The 19,857-nt window shown below is 53.1% G+C and overlaps 1 protein-coding gene across 1 annotated transcript in view; it reads left to right on the top strand.

The window, feature by feature from the left end:
* Positions 1-9,104: 9,104 nt before the first annotated feature.
* The window catches only part of LOC119098012 (homeotic protein ultrabithorax), a 46,703-nt gene continuing 35,950 nt past the window's right edge, over positions 9,105-19,857 (top strand). Inside the window, exons 1-2 of the mRNA XM_037220944.1 lie at positions 9,105-9,497; positions 9,576-9,693. Of these exons, the coding sequence (XP_037076839.1) occupies positions 9,231-9,497; positions 9,576-9,693 (385 nt within the window). The 5' untranslated portion in view covers positions 9,105-9,230. The remainder of the gene's footprint in view (positions 9,498-9,575; positions 9,694-19,857) is intronic.

The following is a 19,857-nucleotide window of genomic DNA, read 5'->3' as shown; positions in this document are numbered from 1 at the left end:
GCAGGTTCGAACCTGATTTGCCTGTTAAATTGAAGCAATTTGCATGCGTAAGTGATGCATGATGCGTAATGCCCATTTACTTAAGACTGTTTTCTTGAAATTGTTTGAGTGTATCAATGGTGTGTTTTGCGTGATGCCTCTTAACTTGAATTCGTTTGCATGTATACGCATTTTTCGCGTATCTTAATTCGTGGATATCCACTGTATCGTAGAAATGGCCGGCCATTGCTCATTGTTTGATTCGCTGAATGTTAGTGACCTGCAAAAAACTGTGGGTCACCGTTTAAAAAGCCTAAAAAATCGATTAGGAACGGTAGACAAGTTTTTATCTACTGCTGACATTCGTCTCGATAAAGGCATATATCAAAAATATCACATCTATCTCTCAATTCTCCCGTTTATTCTACGAAGAATGAGGCTATTAATACTGTCTCATCGTTCGTTTTGAAGATTAAGTACTTAAGAATGGCATGCCCGCAATAATATCGAGGCTTGTGGTTTACTGTCATGGTAAGTCGCACAAAACAGCAAAATTTGGGTGTGTTACTGCAACCTTTTGTTTGATTTCTGCTAAACAAAAGTGAGTTTGGTGTTTCTTCCACTTTTCGAAGGGACGCGTCTTCCATAGACGGGGCAACGGTAGGTGCACGTGCACGCAAGGCCTGCGATTTGGACCAGAAGGACTAATAATCAAAGTCATGATCACGATTTTATCATCTTAAATTCGGACCAACTGACACCACAACCTGAAGACAAGAGGCTTCAATTTGAAATTGATTTTGTTTTGTTGCCATAACGCTGAGCCAAACTATGTGGGCGAGATGTGTTTGTTAGTAAATGTCAACATGTGCATATCCAGGGCGTGGCTGCTGATGAACTTATGCGCATGTTTCTCTCATTACACGGTCTCCACTGTCGATTAACCGATAATTGCTGAGGTCAAACATAAAGTGACAAGGTCTTCTCTGTCGGCCTCAACAAGACGGTTACAGGGAAACTTTGAGGAAACCTATCAGGTGTCATGGCAAGCCTGGAGCACGTCGGTGTTTCCTCCCGACTTATGATCGTTGGCATGGCAAGCCTGGAGCACGTCGGTGTTTCCTCCCGACTTATGATCGTTGGCATGGCAAGCCTGGAGCACGTCGGTGTTTCCTCCCGACTTATGATCGTTGGCATGGCAAGCCTGGAGCACGTCGGTGTTTCCTCCCGACTTATGATCGTTGGCATGGCAAGCCTGGAGCACGTCGGTGTTTCCTCCCGACTTATGATCGTTGGCATGGCAAGCCTGGAGCACGTCGGTGTTTCCTCCCGACTTATGATCGTCGGCATGGCAAGCCTGGAGCACGTCGGTGTTTCCTCCCGACTTATGATCGTTGGCATGGCAAGCCTGGAGCACGTCGGTGTTTCCTCCCGACTTATGATCGTTGGCATGGCAAGCCTGGAGCACGTCGGTGTTTCCTCCCGACTTATGATCGTCGGCATGGCAAGCCTGGAGCACGTCGGTGTTTCCTCCCGACTTATGATCGTCGGCATGGCAGGCCTGGAGCACGTCGGTGTTTCCTCTCGACTTATGATCGTCGGCAGGGCAAGCCTGGAGCACGTCGGTGTTTCCTCCCGACTTATGATCGTCGGCAGGGCCCTGAGCGTAAAATTAGAATTTTTCATCAACATTTCTTGGAATACGCCGCCTAACGCTACGTGCATTACAGTTAACTACTGAGCAGCACAAACCAACAGATATTGCTGTACACTGAGTATTGTGCAAGCACTTTGGCAGCACAACGCTTTAATTGCTTCACTTTACCACTTCTATATTCATTGCTATTTCGTTGTCCCTGCCTTGAAATTGCGTCATACTTGTTGATCTCTACACATGTGCGCAAAAAAACTTTATCTGGGCCTTAATCAACACATCTTGTGAGAAATGTAGCTTCTTCACAAAACAGAACACCAAGATCGCACTCACTCGATGGCGTCATCACTTAGAGTCCCAGGCCTAGTAAACGTAAGCTGCTTTCCAGTGAGTAACCAAGATCGATCATAACATCATAACCACAAAAAGTCATGCCGTCTTAGTGAGGAAAAAACATGGTAGGTAATAGATATGCGCAAACATTTAAATGGTATTTATTACGCACTCGGGTGCTGTTATCCCCTAACCCGCCCCCCCTGATGAACCCTCCGAAAAATTTTCCGGAAAAGTTTCTTAACGGCCGGCGTAGCCCCGCCAAATTTTGCATAGCTATAGACAATTGAATAGCGGATCGTCTGGTATCAAAAATTTGGATGTATCTTGTGGGGTAGCTGAAACTATGGCAGGTCAAAATCGGGCCATACTTTCAGCGAAAGCAATCTCTAGGGAGTCGTTTAATCTGATCCAACAACGGAGTGTTAGACGAGGTCATACATCTCTGAGATTCTTTCTTAGACAGCACAATAAGTGAATGAACAAGTTGCATTGACCTAGGGGAAGATACGAAGGTCAGTCCAGGGTCAAAACCAACCTGCTTTATTACTCTAGTGCTTGCTGTATGGGGTAGTTTCTGGTGTTCATTTCCTATTTACTGACGACAGAAACCGCATTATACACCTTCATTTACCTTTTAAATGTCAGAATAGATAACTGACCTAAAATGACCCAGGTCAGCATTTTGTTTTAAGGAACATCCTGCCTAGTGTAATCATCTTTGGCACTTACCCAAATGCAAAATCAAAGCAGTATTGCACGATTCTAGTCACCATGACCTTCAAAAGATTAAGCAAGATAACTGACCTTAAATGAGCTACAGAACAGCTATCTAGGTTCTGGGGACCCTTTGGAGACCATCCTGGAATCTGACCTTGCTTGATCCTTGACTCGAAGGTTATGCCCTAGGAAACTTAAACTTTGACCTAAGTGAGTTCACGTACAGGTCAACATGCGCTGTGAATTTGGTATCTCTCGCTCTCTTTATTCCTGAGATCTCATGGGGTGCGTGGTGGGGGGGGGGGGGAGGTGTCAAAATGGCCCCTCACCCGAACGAACCACATCCAACCGGCCACCCGGGCGCGTGTTAAACGTACGAGAACCGAAGGTGAAGTTTGTGCAGCAAGGCCTTAACTCGAGGCCATGCGCTTCGCTGACAAAGTGAAAACTTTATGGACAATGAGCTGGCGGTTAAAGATGGCTGTTTTGCATTTGACTTTATAATTGCATTCAATCCTTCTCCTTATACCTCGTGATGATTTGTGGATGCCCATGCTTGCCTTAGTTTTGCTTTTTGAATGAACTAATATTAAAAATGCTGGACACACAGCTAGTAGTTTTCAACTATGCGGTTGCGTTTTAAACTGCTGATCGAAATGCCAGGGTTTCTTTCACCACTCCCCAATCGTGCCAAATGCCATTACATGGGCCGAACATCGCCATGAAAAGCTCTCTTATTTAACGGTACCATGCTGGTATATTACAGGTGATAATTGTCCAGGTTATGGCGATTAATGGCGAAGTCGGCATGATAACTAATGCATTCAAATTGGATCCATTTAAACACTCTACACGCGAAGGGTGTATCAGGCTGGAAACGTGAAGGCCCTTCGAGTCGATCCATCGACTAGGATCAACGTTTGCATTGTTTTGTTGGCGGCGCGTGACTCATAAACTTTGCCAACTCCTCTATGGCTCGATAATTGTACGTTTGTGTTCCTTATTGCCCGGTTTCTTGCCCAAATGACGTCAATATTACCAACGGCTTATGTCACTTGTAATCTCATGACCCACTTATATGAGCACGTTCACGTGCTCCCTACGGCACACAGCCTCCTTGCATCATGCATATTGTTTATAAGCGCAGAGTAGCTTCGTTCTTTGGATGCGTTTGTAAAGATGTTTCGAAAAACGGGGGCTTAGCTTTAACTTGCATATCTTATGGTAAAATGCGCTTGCCCCCGCCGATGACTTCCTGGCAAAATCGTGGCCATAAAATCAAATTATAACGTTTTTAACGTACACACCGACCATACTTAAACTCAAGGAGAACGATTTCAGATATCGGTACCCCGCTGCTTTCGCTCAATATCAGTGCGCACATTTATTGCGGTGATGTCCTATATGCTATGCGGCGTACTTCCCTTGATTTTTCCTGCTCTGAGCAGCTCGGATGATTCAGCCGGGCTTGTCCTGGCAAAATATCCATCGATGGCGAACCTGTGGTTTGTCTTCTTTCGTAAAGATGTTTGTCAGAGGCATGCCAATGATACCACTCACACTTGTGTCGGATAATACTATGACAGAAAATGCTTCAAACTGCCCCGAAACAGCCTGGACCTAAGCCATCCACGCGTCACATTTGCGGTGGAGCCAGTTTGCACTGACACGGCCACGCCAGCACTCGCATGACTGGATCAGATGCGCCTGGGTGAGCTCGGGATGAGCCGGTTGGAGTGGGCTTCACACTCCAGATCAAGGCGTCAAACTGCCCAAACAGAGAAACGCACAGCACCGAGCTCCAGCTAAGATCCAGTCAGCGAGCATGATGAAGGATCGGTCTCGGAAGCTTCGCGCGCAGTCAGTTCTGGCTTTTGTTTTTGTTGACGACGGCCTGTGGCGACAGCTTGACGATGGCATGGTGGGAGGTCAGTTTAGACTCGCGACCAGTTCGACAGCTTATTTCTAACCATTTCTCGCAGTGACCTCAGAGAACCGCTTTTAAGAGATGCTGAGGTAATGTTTAAGACCTGCTAGAACCGGAAGATATGACAGCAACAAACATGAAGCGAAGCGAACTGAGAGTGGCACTGCTAAAAATCGCTGGTCGTGTTGAAAGCCGTGGGCCTCACGGGATAATGCTGCTTTTCAGGAATGCGTCACGATAAGTAGCTAACAAAAAGGTACAAAACACTCTTGTACATAGTATTCTAAACGTGCTTTTCATGCCGTGTGTTCTTTTTTCCCAAAATGCTGTGGATGCTAGCATTCCGCGAGGAAAGGGATTGGGTTCAGTTGCGCCATACCGGCTTCACCGACCGGCGGCGGCGGGCGGTGGCTGGAAGTGAGACTGACATTGAGGTGACCGAGTGTGCACATTACCACGGCATAAACGTGTTTTGGAGGATGTCGCTTGTCTTATTGTATCCAAGCTCGGAATGGAGCGTTTTAGCCCCGAAATAACGCTGATAAGGTTTGTAATATTTCTTGTGTAATACAACATGTTTGCCGCACACCAGGCAATTGCAATGTTTTAGTGCAAATTCAGTCGCGTGGCCCTGGTGCACTGGTGTCCCAATGTTGATTCAGCATATGTACCTCCTGCCGCACTGTTTTACAGCTGTGCACTGGTGTCCCAATATTCATTCGGCGTATGTACCCCCTGTCGCGCTGTTTACAACGCTGTAAGTTACAAGAACAAGGGTAGGCATACAAGACTTCCCTTTATATTTACAATTTGGGGCAAACAGTTTCTGATTTGGCCGCCTTTTTCTGAGGTTTGCCCATTAGGTTTCACTTTGCCCCAAGTGTATGCCAATGAGCCCGAATTGTATATGATGTTTGCATTATGTGGAAAGGTTGTCCTGATTGGATCAAGGCATCTCAGATTGTTTGGGGCGCGCACCAATGTTGTTTAGGGTCCGCACCGCTGTTGTTTGGGTTCCGTACCACTGTTGTTTGGGGCGCGCACCGCTGTTGTTTGGGGTCCGTACCGCTGTTGTTTGGGGTCCGTACCGCTGCTGTTTGGGGTTCCCACCATTGTTGTTTGGAGCGCGCACCGCTTATGTTTGGGGGTGCACACCGATAATGGCATACACTGGCATGCGCTCAAGCGCTCCTGCCAGACGCGTGCTGCACTGTCCCTGCTACAATGTCGACCCAATTTCGATGCAACCAATCACACATCCTACACGCGTCGAAAAATAATATAAAAATAAGGAATTAAGTTGTTGCATGGAGGAGACAGTTTTGAATGTCTAATGTCATTGATTGTTATGAATGTTAACATTGCTTTGAATGTTAACATTCTCTAATGAATGTTAAATGTCAGCCATGTCTACCTCTACAGGTAGTGCTGAGCACATACCGTTAGCTTGCTCCTCTCTTTTTTTTACCTTCGCATCGGGCCTTTATCGGTTAGGGCCTAACGATAGCAGAAGAAAATCTTGACGGTTCCATACTTTGTCGGTAATTGGTGATGAGTGAGCGAAATCCAGGGAGAAAACAGCTTTATGGCGCGCTTGAGACATTGATTTAGCATGTGCGCGTTCAGCCCCAAACGCATGTTACGAAACTACCCCCCTTAATGTGAGCCTGAAAAGGCTAGTATTATCAACTATTCAAATGGGGTGCGCTTACGCCATGACCACTGTGTATTCAAGGGTACTTTTCCCTCCCTGTTTAAAAGCGAAAGGGCGATTATTTCTTCCATTGCTAGTGTCATTGTGCAAACAAAGGAGCCATTTCACTTTGTGTCAGGTGCGACTAACTCCACTTAACGGCAAGGCCCAACAAGCTTTGCAAGTTCGTGGCAGTTAGTGGCAAATTGGACTTGGCGTTTTGCATAGCTAGTATGCGCTATAGTAGGTATGCAGCCAGCTGTAAGCACCATTTCGTGTCACATAAGTTTCGCCGCAAGAAGTTGATATCAGTATTATCGCAGGGAATTTCCACGCCGAACGACACGTTCTCTACGGGTTCCAATTCCCGATTATATGCCCGTCCTTTGTGTGAATGTGCCAGTGTCCCCTGCCTCCCCCCCCCCCCCCCCCCCCCGGGGCGTGCGTCATTCGATCCTCCTCTAGACCGTCGGCTCTTGGCCGTTCCTCCTCTCATACGGCGCCATAACCTTGAGCAATGGGCCCCAATTGGCGCATGCGGCCGAGCCGTCAGCAGCGGCGGCGGCGGCGGCCGGCTGCGGAGCGTGGCTGGCTCGTCACCTGCTCGGCCGACCGTGCTGCCATCTCGGGACGGCGGCCACAGCTGTCTTTACGGTCAATACGAACTGGCCTGAGACGTTGTAATTTAATGGATACGCCCACGAAACGAGATGAGGAAGAGGCCCTGAAACGGCGGCGACGACCAGCCAACGATATCCACATGCTCTATTCTCCACGGAAATATGGGTCATCTACAAAGATTGACTGGTCCAGTGTCACAGAGTTACGCAATTCGCATTACCATCAATTTAGCTGAAACATGCAATGCAGTCTTTGCCATGACCTTTGAACATGTTCAAACGGCTGCTCTATTGTGACGCATGTGGGTCATCGCATACGATCGTGTTAGATGCATGAGTTTCTGTCAGACAAACTGTAATAGGTAGACGAGGCGGAAAACAATTCGGAAAAGGGGCCATAAAAACAGTGATATATCGTTATGCGGTAGAGTTAAGGTTTCAAGTATGTTATCGTGAAAACTCGCATGGACCTCCTGAACAGTTTTGAGATCTCATCCTAAGACGCCTGCTCTAAATTCGATGCTCTTTAGAAAACTGGAGAAGCGTGGTAGTCAAAGATGGGAGGTTTTATTCAAAAAGGTGGATGGCAAGGGGTCCTTTTCTTTGAAACGACTTCGGTACCGAATCGTGCCGTGTCAGTGATAGTCCGGAGCAGACTGTCCCTATGTGAGCGCTCCTCGCACCAGGGGCCATAGAAACTAGCTATGCAAAAGCTAGTTTGCTATAGCTAGTTGTTCTGACGCTTCTAATAAAAAAATCTCATGTCCGAACTTAGCTTGACGGTTAGGTGTCGTCAACAGGATTTATATGGTGAGTATACGCTTTCAGTAAGCGTTCGAGTTTTTTTTTACGCTGAGGAAGCAGCACGTTAAGGACGAGGAGCATATGAAAAACTGAGCTAGAATGAGCCTTCAAAAAATAAAATACAGTGGGGTGTATCCACGAAGCACCTAGAAACGGTCTCCTCAAACGGCTGCGCTGAAAAAGGTCTAGGCCACTAAAATATATTTTCTTTGTCATTGTTGTAGTGTGCACAGCTTCATCGCAGTCAAAATTTAACGAAAGAACAAGTTAAGTGGATTTTCGAACGATGAGCGCATTTCATTCTCTTGTCATGACCGGCAGGCCTTGATACGAGTCTCTTACGCCCCTGGGCAAGTGGACGCTTTTTACCTCTGGTCTTGACCTCCTACTTGAACCATTTTAAAGCCCTATAATCCCCTTTAGACGCCTCGACGACGCGTTTTTATGTTCTAGAAGCCGTTTCGGGAATGCTCATTTAAAGGCACTCGAAGGTAATGTTCCGCATTTGAAGATATTGAGGGAAACAGTAGATATAATGTAATAATCTCACCTATAGCTTTTCGCATACTTATAAGTGAAAAAGTCTGCATAAAACAACACAATATTTCTGTTTAGTAAATATGCTCAATAATGCGTTATTGTTTTATCACGCCATCGTACTTTGCACCATATTAATCTAGAGGCAGTTGACAACTTTTTTCTGGAAATCGTGCTCAGAAACGAAAGACATGAACGTCTGATATGTGCGTCTGTAAAACAAAAGGCACGGGGTTAGATAGAAGGGCGGTGCACGCCCTTCCTGCCAGAGTGAGAGACAGGCGACGCCATGTAGCCCCAGTAGCTGAGTGCGTCGTACAGCCGTAATGACACACACACTCCCTTTAAATTGGCAAGAACTACTGGGGCCTTGGGCTCGAGGAAGGCCACGCTACCTCCACGAGGGCCTCACCTCCGCGTTACTTTGCGACTGTCTACGACCCGAAACATGTTTCAAAAAAGGAATGGATCCCAGTAACATTTACGGCATTGTTACGTCCATATATGTGCCCCTCCCAGAGCCTAGGCAAACTGACATTAGTGGCGTCATCTGGAACAATCATGGGTAGAACGATAGGTTACAACTTCCACCGTCAGAATGCGCTGGGAGCAGATTGTGGGCTGGCCGGGAGCGATGATGACGTCAGGGCACTACAGTCGTTTGCGCACGCAGCGGGGCCGTTCGCCGGCCAGCGGTGTTCAGCGCTGTGATTGGCTGGCTCTAGATGCCCTCAGGCCCGGCCTTGGATTGTTTACTGAGGAACTTCTCTTGCCGTAAAATTTTATCCAGCACATCGTAGTGAAAAGTATAATCGTCAACCAGTGGTGATCATAACTTAGTGGGAGCAGTTAGCGGGCGTCTCTGAGCTCCGTAAATCTGCACCTGGTCAGGTGGGAGCCGTTTGGAGCGTTCGGAGTCGAGCCGGACCATTTGAGGTGCTCGTGTGGCGTGATTGAGGTGACATGGGCGACAATAACATCGCGCTCCGTCCGTACTTCGAACAGAGCGGCTTCTACCAGCGGAGCTCTGGAGAGCAGGCCTACCCGCCCGGGTTCCTCGGCTTCCCGAACTACCAGCAGACGCGCGGCCAGGAGTCGCCCTTCGTGGACCCGACTGGCGCGTGCAAGCTCTACCCGGGCAACGATGTGTCGGCCACCGCCTACAAAGTCGACTGCTCCAAGGAGCCGAACGGCTACAGCCCCAAGGAGCTGAGCGGCTGGCCGGGCTCGGTGGCGGCGGTGGCCGGCGCCGGTCGGTTCGCCGGCCTGCCGGCGGCCGCCGTCGACCCGGCCCGGGAACGTCAGCAGGCGGCCTCCAACTGGCTGGCGGCGTGCAGCCAGAGCACGGCCCAGCAGAGCGCCCAGCTGGCGCAGCAGCCCAGCCAGTATGCCAGCACGCCTATCTACCCGTGGATGGCGATGGCAGGTGAGTGGCAGCCGCGCGCCGGTCCTGCCGTGCGCGGCCCCTTCAGTCCCGCCACCCGCCGCCCGCCGCCCGCCGCCGCCCGACTTTGCCGACTTTGCCGCCCGACCGGCCGGCCGCGCCGCCGCGCGTCGCGCTGTGCGCCGCGACCCGGTGCGGCCGGCCGCTGCGCCAACTGCCCCGGCGACGAGAGCCCCGTTCAGGCGGCGACACTTCGAGCCATCGCCACAGGGGGACCATTGTCGAGCCGTTCGTCAGGGTCTGAGGCAGGGTAAACACGGCGAAGTCGGCCGCCGCCGCCGCCGCCGCCGCCGCCGCCTGGACGGGCCGACCGGCCGAACCCTGTTGAGCGGGCGCCGCTCTCACTGCATCCGACACCCTGAGCCCCCGACCCCACCAAACCTGGGGAGGCACTGGAGGCAAGGCCGCACGTCATGAGCCAGAAGTGACAGAGAGACATGGAGGCATGTGTTGTCCACACTGAGGTCCTATACCAACTTGCCAGCATCTGCACATCAGACTGAGCTATTCGGAGAGGGCCCAGTGTCACAAAGGTTTGGGGATTCACTTCTGTAGACAAAGAGAAACTAGCAAGGAAGTGTGTAATACATGAATCACACTACACAGGGGCCTGTGACCCTGCACACTCTTTTTTTAGCTCCCGTCAGCATACCAGTTTGCCGACTCTGATTTGGATCGTCAATTCCAGTTGCCTTACAGAACGCTGAGAAACGTTGTTTCTGTGATGCGAAGTGTGGCGGGAGATCTACAAGCAATGGTGACGTGAATGCGTCGACACTGTGGGCGCCGCATTCCTCTGGATGCAGTCTATGTTAGCCGCAGACCTGGTGCAGCGTTTGTGTGCGCATCAGCCCCCTCACGGGCTGAATGGTGCCACCGTTTGCCATCGGAAGGGTGTTGTCATATCGACGTTTCCAAGCCCCGCAAGTTTTGAGTCCCAGTCCACATAAGTCTGAGTGGGAGCGACGATCCCCATTCCATCACAGTGCGGCCCGATCCTTTATTCCCAGTATTAATTGCCGCCTCCTGGTGAGACATTGTCCAGGTCCAGCTCCTGGCCCGAGCGTAGGCAATTTAGTTATCGAACGCGGCGAATTTACAGCGGGCGTGCTCGGTGCGCCGGGGCGGCGCGATTCGCAGCTGCGATTGCCTCGCCTGGAGCTGCGCTCCAGACGCCGCCGCCGCCATGTCTCAAACGCTGCCCACATTAATCATGGCCCGTCCGCATAATTTCAGTTGGCGGGCATAATTCCGGTCGGTCGGCGGCCCCCGACCGCGCTCACTCCTAACTGTCGAATGACGCCGTTAAGCTGGGGCGGTCTCGGCGCCGGCTCGCCGTGTCGGTTTATGTGTCGGCTGCGTGGTGTTGTATCACAAAACGCCGCCAAAGCTCAGCTGGGAATCCACCCGTCATGTGCTCACCGTATGGCGTTGCTCTACTCGCCTGTTTAGTAAGCGTGGCGCGTCGGGGGCTGGAGAGTCTGGGTTGGACAGGTTGGGAGAGGACCACAGGCCTCTTCGCGAAATTGTAAGTTTCACAAAGGATGGTGTGCAGAGCTGCTATGGGACTGCCCCCCCCCCCCCCCGGCGGGTTTGCTTGTGTCTTCACTGAGAATGAGTGTCGGCAACAGACCAACGATTTGACAGTCGTTGTAAAGATCTAAGCTGGGTTTATTGCGGGTTGAAGCCAAGGCAGAAGTGCTGCGAAAGGCACTCATCAGCTACGCATGCAACGAGACGCTCTAGTACATTGTCCACTGCTCAGTCTGTGCGTAGATACACCGCATGTTGCGCGGGTTTGTCGTGGCAACTTCTGCAGACTGCAAGCGGAGATTAATTACACTGAAATCCGGACATAAGCTGCACGCCTCAGGCCAAGATGGATGATGCTTGTTGCCACTGAGTGATGCCAGAACGTGCTAGCTGACGGCAGCATGAGGCCGTGTCTACCAAGCCACGACTCTATTGATGAAACGTTCCGCTGTGTGCAGTTCTACCTTACCACTGGCGCTTGGGAGCTCAAAAGCTAAAATTTGTGAGGAAATATTTGCAATGACGTTACAATCTATAAGTGCAACTCACATTGGTGTCCAATGCTTGTTTCCAGCGCAGTGACATCACTAATTCACCGCAGGAATAGTGCCTAATGCCGGCTGCAATTGAGTGACCGATTGACGTAATAACTCTATCGCACACTCGGTAGCTTGGACCCGTTACATGACTGCTCTTGACGCTTCCCGTAAGTCTTGCAGCCAAACAGCTCTACACTCACAGAATAATCACCGCAATCCAGCAGAGTGTCAAAGTTCCGCGCGCTGGGAGCCCGCGCGTGCTGCGAGCACGCTGTTGTCTCGATCTCAGCAGGTCTCAGCCAGCGGTGCGAGCTGACCTGCTTTACTGGACTATCGCCGTGCTGCTTCTAGCCGTCAGGCGGCAGTATTTATGACAGCATTAAATGACACATGATAACTTAAATGCAACAAACGGCTTGGCCAGGGAGGTAAATCAGAGCGATTTCACGGCTTCCTGCCGGCAGCAGGTCGCCACTGACGCGTGCGTCGGTCGGTTTCCTATCGGCAGCAGGTCGCCACTGACACGTGCGTCGGACGGCTTCCTATCGGCAGCAGGTCGCCACTGACACGTGCGTCGGTCGGCTTCCTGCAGGCAGCAGGTCGCCACTGACGCGTGCGTCGGTCGGCTTCCTATCGGCAGCAGGTCGCCACTGACGCGTGCGTCGGTCGGCTTCCTGCCGGCAGCAGGCCGCCGCTGACACGTGCGTCGGTCGGCTTCCTGCAGGCAGCAGGTCGCCACTGACGCGTGCGTCGGTCGGCTTCCTGCCGGCAGCAGATCGCCACTGACGCGTGCGTCGGTCGGCTTCCTGCAGGCAGCAGGTCGCCACTGACGCGTGCGTCGGTCGGTTTCCTATCGGCAGCAGGTCGCCACTCACGCGTGTGTCGGTCGGCTTCCTGCCGGCAGCAGGTCGCCACTGACGCGTGCGTCGGTCGGCTTCCTGCAGGCAGCAGGTCGCCACTGACGCGTGCGTCGGTCGGCCTCCTGCCGGCAGCAGGCCGCCACTGACGCGTGCGTCGGTCGGCTTCGGTTTCATGGGAAAGGGATACGTACAGTCGGTGACCTCGGTGAAATCCACGGTGAAATCACTCTGTGTATTGCCTGTAATAAGTTACTAGTGAAATGAGGTGTAAATCGCATTTAACGTAAGCTAAACTCGCGCTGACTTTAGCGTGACTTACTTATTTAAGGCTCGGCGAAGAGGGATACATTCAAAAGCACCGATAATCATGTCGATGGATGTGCAATTGGGGACGAGACATCGCCGTTTTCATCATTATTCTTACATTCGTACATCATGCGAACAAATGATATACGCCTCTCCACGTACGGCACGCTATCGCCCCGGCGGCAGCGCCGGTCTTCCTCCGCGGTATGGCTCGCCTGCGCGGTATGGTCCACCTCCGCGGTATGGGTACACCTCCGCGGTATGGGTACACCTCCGTGGTATAGTACACCTCCGCGTTATGGTCCACCTCCGCGGTATGGGTACACCTCCGCGGTATGGGTACACCTCCGTGGTGTGGTACACCTTCGTGGTATGGTCCACCTCGCGGTATGGTCCACCTCAGTGGTATGGTCCATCTCCGTGGTATGGTCCACCTCCGTGGTATGGTCCACCTCCGTGGTATGGTCCACCTCGCGGTATGGTCCATCTCCGTGGTATGGTCCACCTCCGCGCCGAGCCTCCACACTCCATCGGCGCACTCACCACGGCCCAATTTCGACGATGCTTTCTCAATTTCCAGCAAAGTGGCGGTGGCCGGCGATTCATTAGATGGTGATTTCGGCGGCGGCCTGCGAAACGGGCGAGCCGGCGGCACCCGCGGGACCGTCCGTCATTGTTATGACTTGGCCTAAGCTGCCATCAGAGAGGCCGGCCGTGAGCAATGGCACCGGCCGTCGGCCGGTTACCGCCCCGCCGACGACGGCGGCCCGGGCCCGTCGACTCGGCGCCGGCGTCGGGCGCCGGCCCCGGCCGAGTCCGCCGCATGCTTCGGCTGCAGTGACGGCGCTCTGCGTAGCCTTCACCTGCCTTGCTGCTGTCGCTGTGTGCTAAAATATGAAGCCTGGGTGGGTGTTTATGCAGAAACATCTCCAGCATCGTCACATTCAGTACAGACTGAACGTCAAGCATGATTTTTCTTTAAAAAAGTTTTAGTATTGGCTATAATCTTTTTCAAAAAGGACTTCAGAAGTTTCTATGAGCAACTTGCTGAGACGTGTCGCTGAGCCAGGAACCAACACGCTGGCATTGCTTTTGTAACGACGCCTGTTGCTGCTCCAGCACAGAACCAAACAATACGTCTTCATGACAATTTATAATCACCTTTTGAAATCACTGGGATCATCCGTTACGGAGGCTCAAAAATAGTCCCATCAGGCAAGTGCCCTGATAGCGTATTTGACCCAGTCCCTTACGGGTCTTGATAGTGAGAAACGTAGGTGTCAAGGCGCATCAAGCTCACGGACCTGTAAAAGCACATCAAGCTCACTGGACCACCCGGGTATCGATGGCCCGCCGGACAAGGCTGGACCACGTCGGCACACGGCTCGGTGGCGCCAGCTGTCGTGACATGAGCGTGTTGCCTGCGGCTGGACGTGCCGCTCAGCACCGCCAGTTGCGCGTGCTGCTGCGGCGGCGGCCACTGCCGAGGTCAGAGCGTGCCGAACCCTGTCCAGTCCGCTCAGCACCGCCAACTGCGCGTGCTGCTGCGGCGGTGGCCACTGCCGAGGTCAGAGCGCGCCGAACCCTGTCCAGTCCGCTCAGCACCGCCACCTGCGCGTGCTGCTGCGGCGGCGGCCACTGCCGAGGTCAGAGCGCGCCGAACCCTGTCCAGTCCGCTCAGCGCCGCCACCTGCGCGTGCTGCTGCGGCGGCGGCTTCCGCCGAGATCAGAACGCGCCGAACCCTGTCCAGTCCGCTCAGCACCGCCAGCTGCGCGTGCTGCCGCGGCGACGGTCACTGCCGAGATCAGAGCGCGCCGAACCCTGTCCTGTTTGAGAGGATTTGCGACGGCTTGAAAGGCGGCGCGCAAACCTGTGTCCACTGTTTATTTTACCAGACCGGAGTTACGATGTTTATCTAGTTGATGTGTGTCTGCCGGGAGTCTGGGCTGTGGGTGGGCGGCTGGCTCTCGGGCAGGCGATGTCCTGTCTCCCTTCGGTTCAGGTACAGCATGGTTTGCAGGCGTCACACCGGCTGTCACCTGGCGCGAGCTCAGGCTGGACCGATGTCCTGTCTCCCTTCGGTTCAGGTACAGCATGGTTTGCAGGCGTCACACCGGCTGTCAGCTGGCGCGAGCTCAGGCTGGACCGATGTCCTGTCTCCCTTCGGTTCAGGTACAGCATGGTTTGCAGGCGTAACACCGGCTGTCAGCTGGCGCGAGCTGAGGCTGGACCGTCGACATTCATTACAGAGCTAGGAAATTCAGTCAAGCACCTTGCGTATGATAGTGATAGTTCATTCCACTGATTTACTGAGAGGTCGCCAGTCCCGCTGTGCCTCCTCCTGTGTCAGCTGTAAGACCGTCATCTACGATGGAATTCTGATGCGCAAAATTTTGGCTCAGCCTAGGCGGAATGGGAAAGGGGAGAATAAGAGGTACAACGAATGCCGATTGCAGTAGCACTGGGGCTTCTATTCACTGAAATTTAAATTAAAATTCTGCAGAGAAATAAATGGAAGAGCAAACAGCTCGCAAAAAGCGGGCCAGAAAAACTAGTTCGGGGAAGGCGCCACATCTTCGCTTACAGTGAAGCCTGAAGCAATTATTCGGTATGCCCATGCTCTTTAAGCTAAATGGGGGTCTACACTGGTAGAAAAATGCACGGCGCCAGAGTTGTGTCGCTTCGGTAAAAACGAATGCTGATGACCAGAATAAAGCGATGCCTGAATGGTTGAAGATGTCATGACGTGCCCTAGGCTGCTGGGGCGCCGGAACCGAGGAGCAGCCCAGCATTAGCGTTGCCCTCTGACCCGGGATACAATTTTAGCATCATTTCTATTATGTTGTGTGGTAACAATGGGCTCAATGGGCTTTTCCCGAACTTTCCGTTGCCCCACCGTCTCTGCCCTGTAGGTTGCATTATCGTATTTGGAATATTGCATTTTCTTCACAGATAATGTCTCGATGCAAACATCAACCTTGTGATATGTAAGAAACAAAGCTATTCCATCGCTATCGTGATGCGCAAAAATGATTGTCGAAGAGGAGATGGGGGCGAGACGCGCGCGCGGGTCCGGAAGACTCTACGCGGAGGCGCGCCCGAGCGGCAGCCCAGGACCGGAGGACCGCGAGCGCCCGCCCCATGGCGCAGGACTGCAGCCCGGCCCAGCTGACTGCCGGTGCCGCGGGTACACTCGGCGACTGACTGCCGTGACGAAGGCTGGACGATCGTTGGCGATGAGTGCGCAGCAGTCACGGTGATAGACGTGACTGAGCTCTGCAATTACTCTGAGAGACGTGAATGAGTTCTGCAGTGACGCTGACAGACGTGGCTGAATTCTGAATCCCGCTGACAGAAGTGACGGAGTTCTGCAGTCACGCTCAAGGACACGAATGAGTTCTGTAGTCACGCTGATAGACGTGAATGAGTTCTGCAGTTTGGTTGGTAAACAGGCACCTGAACAGTTTGTGTCGCCTTGTGTTCCAAAGCTGACCCTTGCCAAGCCACACAGCCAAGTGCCCCAGTTCAGCTGAACAGGTGGTTGTTTGAGCACGGTCAGCTGCGAATGTGTAATTACTGCCCTGCAGAACATACCAGGCCTTACAATTAAATACCGGTACAATTAATCAACGGTCATACCACATTTTCATCAATAACAGGCGAATTTGAGGCGCCGGTGGCGAGGTAGACAGCTCACGTGCCAGACCTCAACTGTCCATTCTCACACGCGCACAATGACGACGGAAAGTGGAGCTGACACCGTGACCTTTCGTCCCTGATGACGCATCAGACCACTCGCGTCACTTGCTGGAAGGTTACGACCTCCTCAAACCAGGGTTTGGGAGAGTCGCCGGCTACATCGCTCAGGCGGCATCCGTGTTATGCTAATGCAGATACATGTGGTGATGTATGTGTAGTCTAGTGTGAAGTCCATAATGTAAACCATCGTTGATTAAACAAATGGTAGTTCATTAACTTCCTTCCGTATTCTGTATTTCTAGTTTCTTTTTTGAATGGGCAAGGAGGCACATTGCGTAGGGGGTGTGGTTTTACGAAGATCAGCCCAGCTCCAGCCTTCCTACCGATTGCAGTAGGACCCAGTCATTCTGCTCCCTACCTGAGCAGGATAAGCAGACACTGATGGCCGATTTCATGGATAACGACTGGATTAATGAGCCATCCCAGCTGTTTCATCTGCCGGCTTCAAACACAGACCAACCGACCTAATGCAGACCACCACGGTGGCCCGCACGTGCCGGGCATGTAGCGGCACAGGGATGCACATGGCACACAGCATGATGAGGTGCAAGTGCCGGAAAGTCTCGCAAGTGCAAGTGTAAGGGCTGTTTTTGTCATTTTGGCTGCCGGTGGGAGTTAGTTATTGAGCGTTTACAGACCTTGGGGAGATTACTTGGTGCTGCGAGCGTTTTTTGTTTGCACGCCTTCAAGCCAGCGCTGACGCCCAAAAAAGCGCTACTGCTGGCCATGTCGCTGCCGACGGTCGGTAGCCGAGCGGGGCGTGCGGTCATCCGGTGCCGTCGGCGACCTGAGGCCGTCCACTTCCGGCTGCGGCTCGAACGGTGACGTCACGTCGGCGCCATAACGCCAGCCCGGCCGGCCCACTTGAGTTTCACCGTGAGATGCGGACACCGGAGTGGTCCCCTGCTCAGGGTCAAGCTCAGGGAGGCACGCTCAGCGAGGCCGGACGTTCAGGGCGCGGTTCAGGACGGCGACTGGCCATCCCTGACACGCTCCAAGACTGTCCAAGGGACGGCTCAGAGGGAGCTGTGTTTCAGGCTTCGCTGTCTTTCGAGTAGGTGTGCGGTTCATATGAGGCTTGAGAAACAAGCGTGCAATGGCACGGAGCAGGATAACAGCGTTGGCGTTCCTGAGACCCTTTCGCCTCTTGGCGTCCAGTTTGGTCACTTTCGGTCTCAGTTGTCTTGTTCTGCTGTTTTCCACTTTTGAACTTCATGGCGTTCAACAAACCTGTTCACAAAACCTTGTATCAGAACTACACGAGCGATGCGGCGCTGGTCGACCTGAAACTCAGGATGCGTCGCAAAATTCTAAGAAACAAACATACTGCATGGTGCATTATTGCCGTCAGACGTTATTACCGTCAAACATATTGCCGTCAAACGTTCTGGATCAGCAGGTTTAGCATACGCTCCTTCGAGTTTCCTTTGTCATTGCCGTGTGTATTTGCCCACAGGCCATGCGGCTCGTCAGGTTTCCTTTGTCATATGGTTCGGTATTTGCCACAGACCATGCGGCTGGTCAGGTTTCCTTTGCCATATGCTTCGATATTTGCCACAGACCATGCGGCTCGTCAGGTTTCCTTTGCCGTATGGTTCGGTATTTGCCACAGACCATGCGGCTCGTCAAGTTTCCTTTGCCATATGCTTCGGTATTTGCCACAGACCATGCGGCTCGTCAGGTTTCCTTTGCCATGTGCTTCGGTATTTGCCACAGACCATGCGGCTCGTCAGGTTTCCTTTGCCGTGTGGTTCGGTATTTGCCACAGACCATGCGGCTCGTCAGGTTTCCTTTGCCGTGTGGTTCGGTATTTGCCACAGACCATGCGGCTCGTCAAGTTTCCTTTGCCGTGTGGTTCGGTATTTGCCACAGACCATGCGGCTCGTCAGGTTTCCTTTGCCGTGTGGTTCAGTGTTTGCCACGGACCTGTCCGCCGAGCTGTGTCCGCCCCCAGACAGCCATGGATGGACAGGCGTGCAAATAGTTGCTCAAAAACGCTGCGCATTCATTATAATGATCGGGGGCGGTAAAGGAAGAGCTGCACATTACTGCATATATTTCAGCACGTAATTATTCATGGTAAAGAGACGTAATGGATTTAGAACAGGCCCATAACAGCGGTCATAATGGACGGCGGCGGCATTAGCCGGGCACTAAAGGTGATTTTCTGTGCAGCCCGCCTTTGGCTTCGTTCCACGCAGTGCCTTTCGCAGAAGCGATTCCGTTACTCGTGATTCATGACGGCTCTGGCATTGACAGCCGTCTGTCTGCTCGGCTAGCCGCCTGTCTGGCCGCCTGGGCGGGCAGGCAGGGGGGGGGGGGGGGGCGACGCGGCTACATGGGTCGGCGAGCTGTGACGTCAGCGTGAGAGCGAACCAGGCCGGGCACCGCCTCCCTCTGACGACGCCTCCACGGCAGAGGAGCGGGGCCGTCTTCGTGGCGGCCACAGTGTGTAGGACCCCAGATCGACAGTTTAAAAATGAAAGGGGGGCAGGTCAGTCCCCGACGCTGTCTGCCCGCCTGTTGCCCATCTGGCAGCGCCGGGGAGAGACGGACAGATCTGGCAGCACTGGGGAGAGACCAGAGACGGCTCCCCGGCAGCGCCCCACCGTTGGCGTCCATTGGACGCGGCGGGCACGACACGGTCAGCTAATAGAAAACAGATCAGATTAACTTCAGCCGCTGCATGCGCTGGCGTAATCAACGAGCCGGCCGCACGCTAGCCATGTCCAGCGGGAGGCAGGCCGGCAGGGGTGCAACAGTGCACTGTGGGGCCGGCCAGGGGTGGACCGGCCCACTGCGCCCATATGGCCAGGTGTCCACCTGGCCACATGGGCGCAGTGGCCAGCTGCGTCCAAAAGCGCCAGCACACTGCACCGGGACACCAGAGCGGACATCCAGTGGGAGGGCTCGTGTGGGTCGCATGCTGAGGGCGACGAGATCAGTGCCGTGGATTCGGGCAGCTGGTTCGGGCTGCTGGCGGCCGCCGCTCCGCAGCTCGGCCCGTAGCCCGCGGGTCATGCTCAGCCGACTGGAGGCGTCCAGTGGGATCGGCTTTCTCGTCCATCATTGATGCTCAGGGGAGGCCGTCGGCGGCCTGCAGTATACAGGCCGCAGGCAATGTGTGCCCTGCGTCACTGATGTCCGA

This window comes from Pollicipes pollicipes, unplaced genomic scaffold, assembly GCF_011947565.3.
Source record: "Pollicipes pollicipes isolate AB1234 unplaced genomic scaffold, Ppol_2.1 Scaffold_4740;HRSCAF=5597_pilon_pilon_pilon, whole genome shotgun sequence".
Taxonomy (NCBI): domain Eukaryota; kingdom Metazoa; phylum Arthropoda; class Thecostraca; order Pollicipedomorpha; family Pollicipedidae; genus Pollicipes; species Pollicipes pollicipes.
Note: the sequence above shows the minus strand (reverse complement) of the source record. Positions and strands in the feature narration are given on the sequence as shown.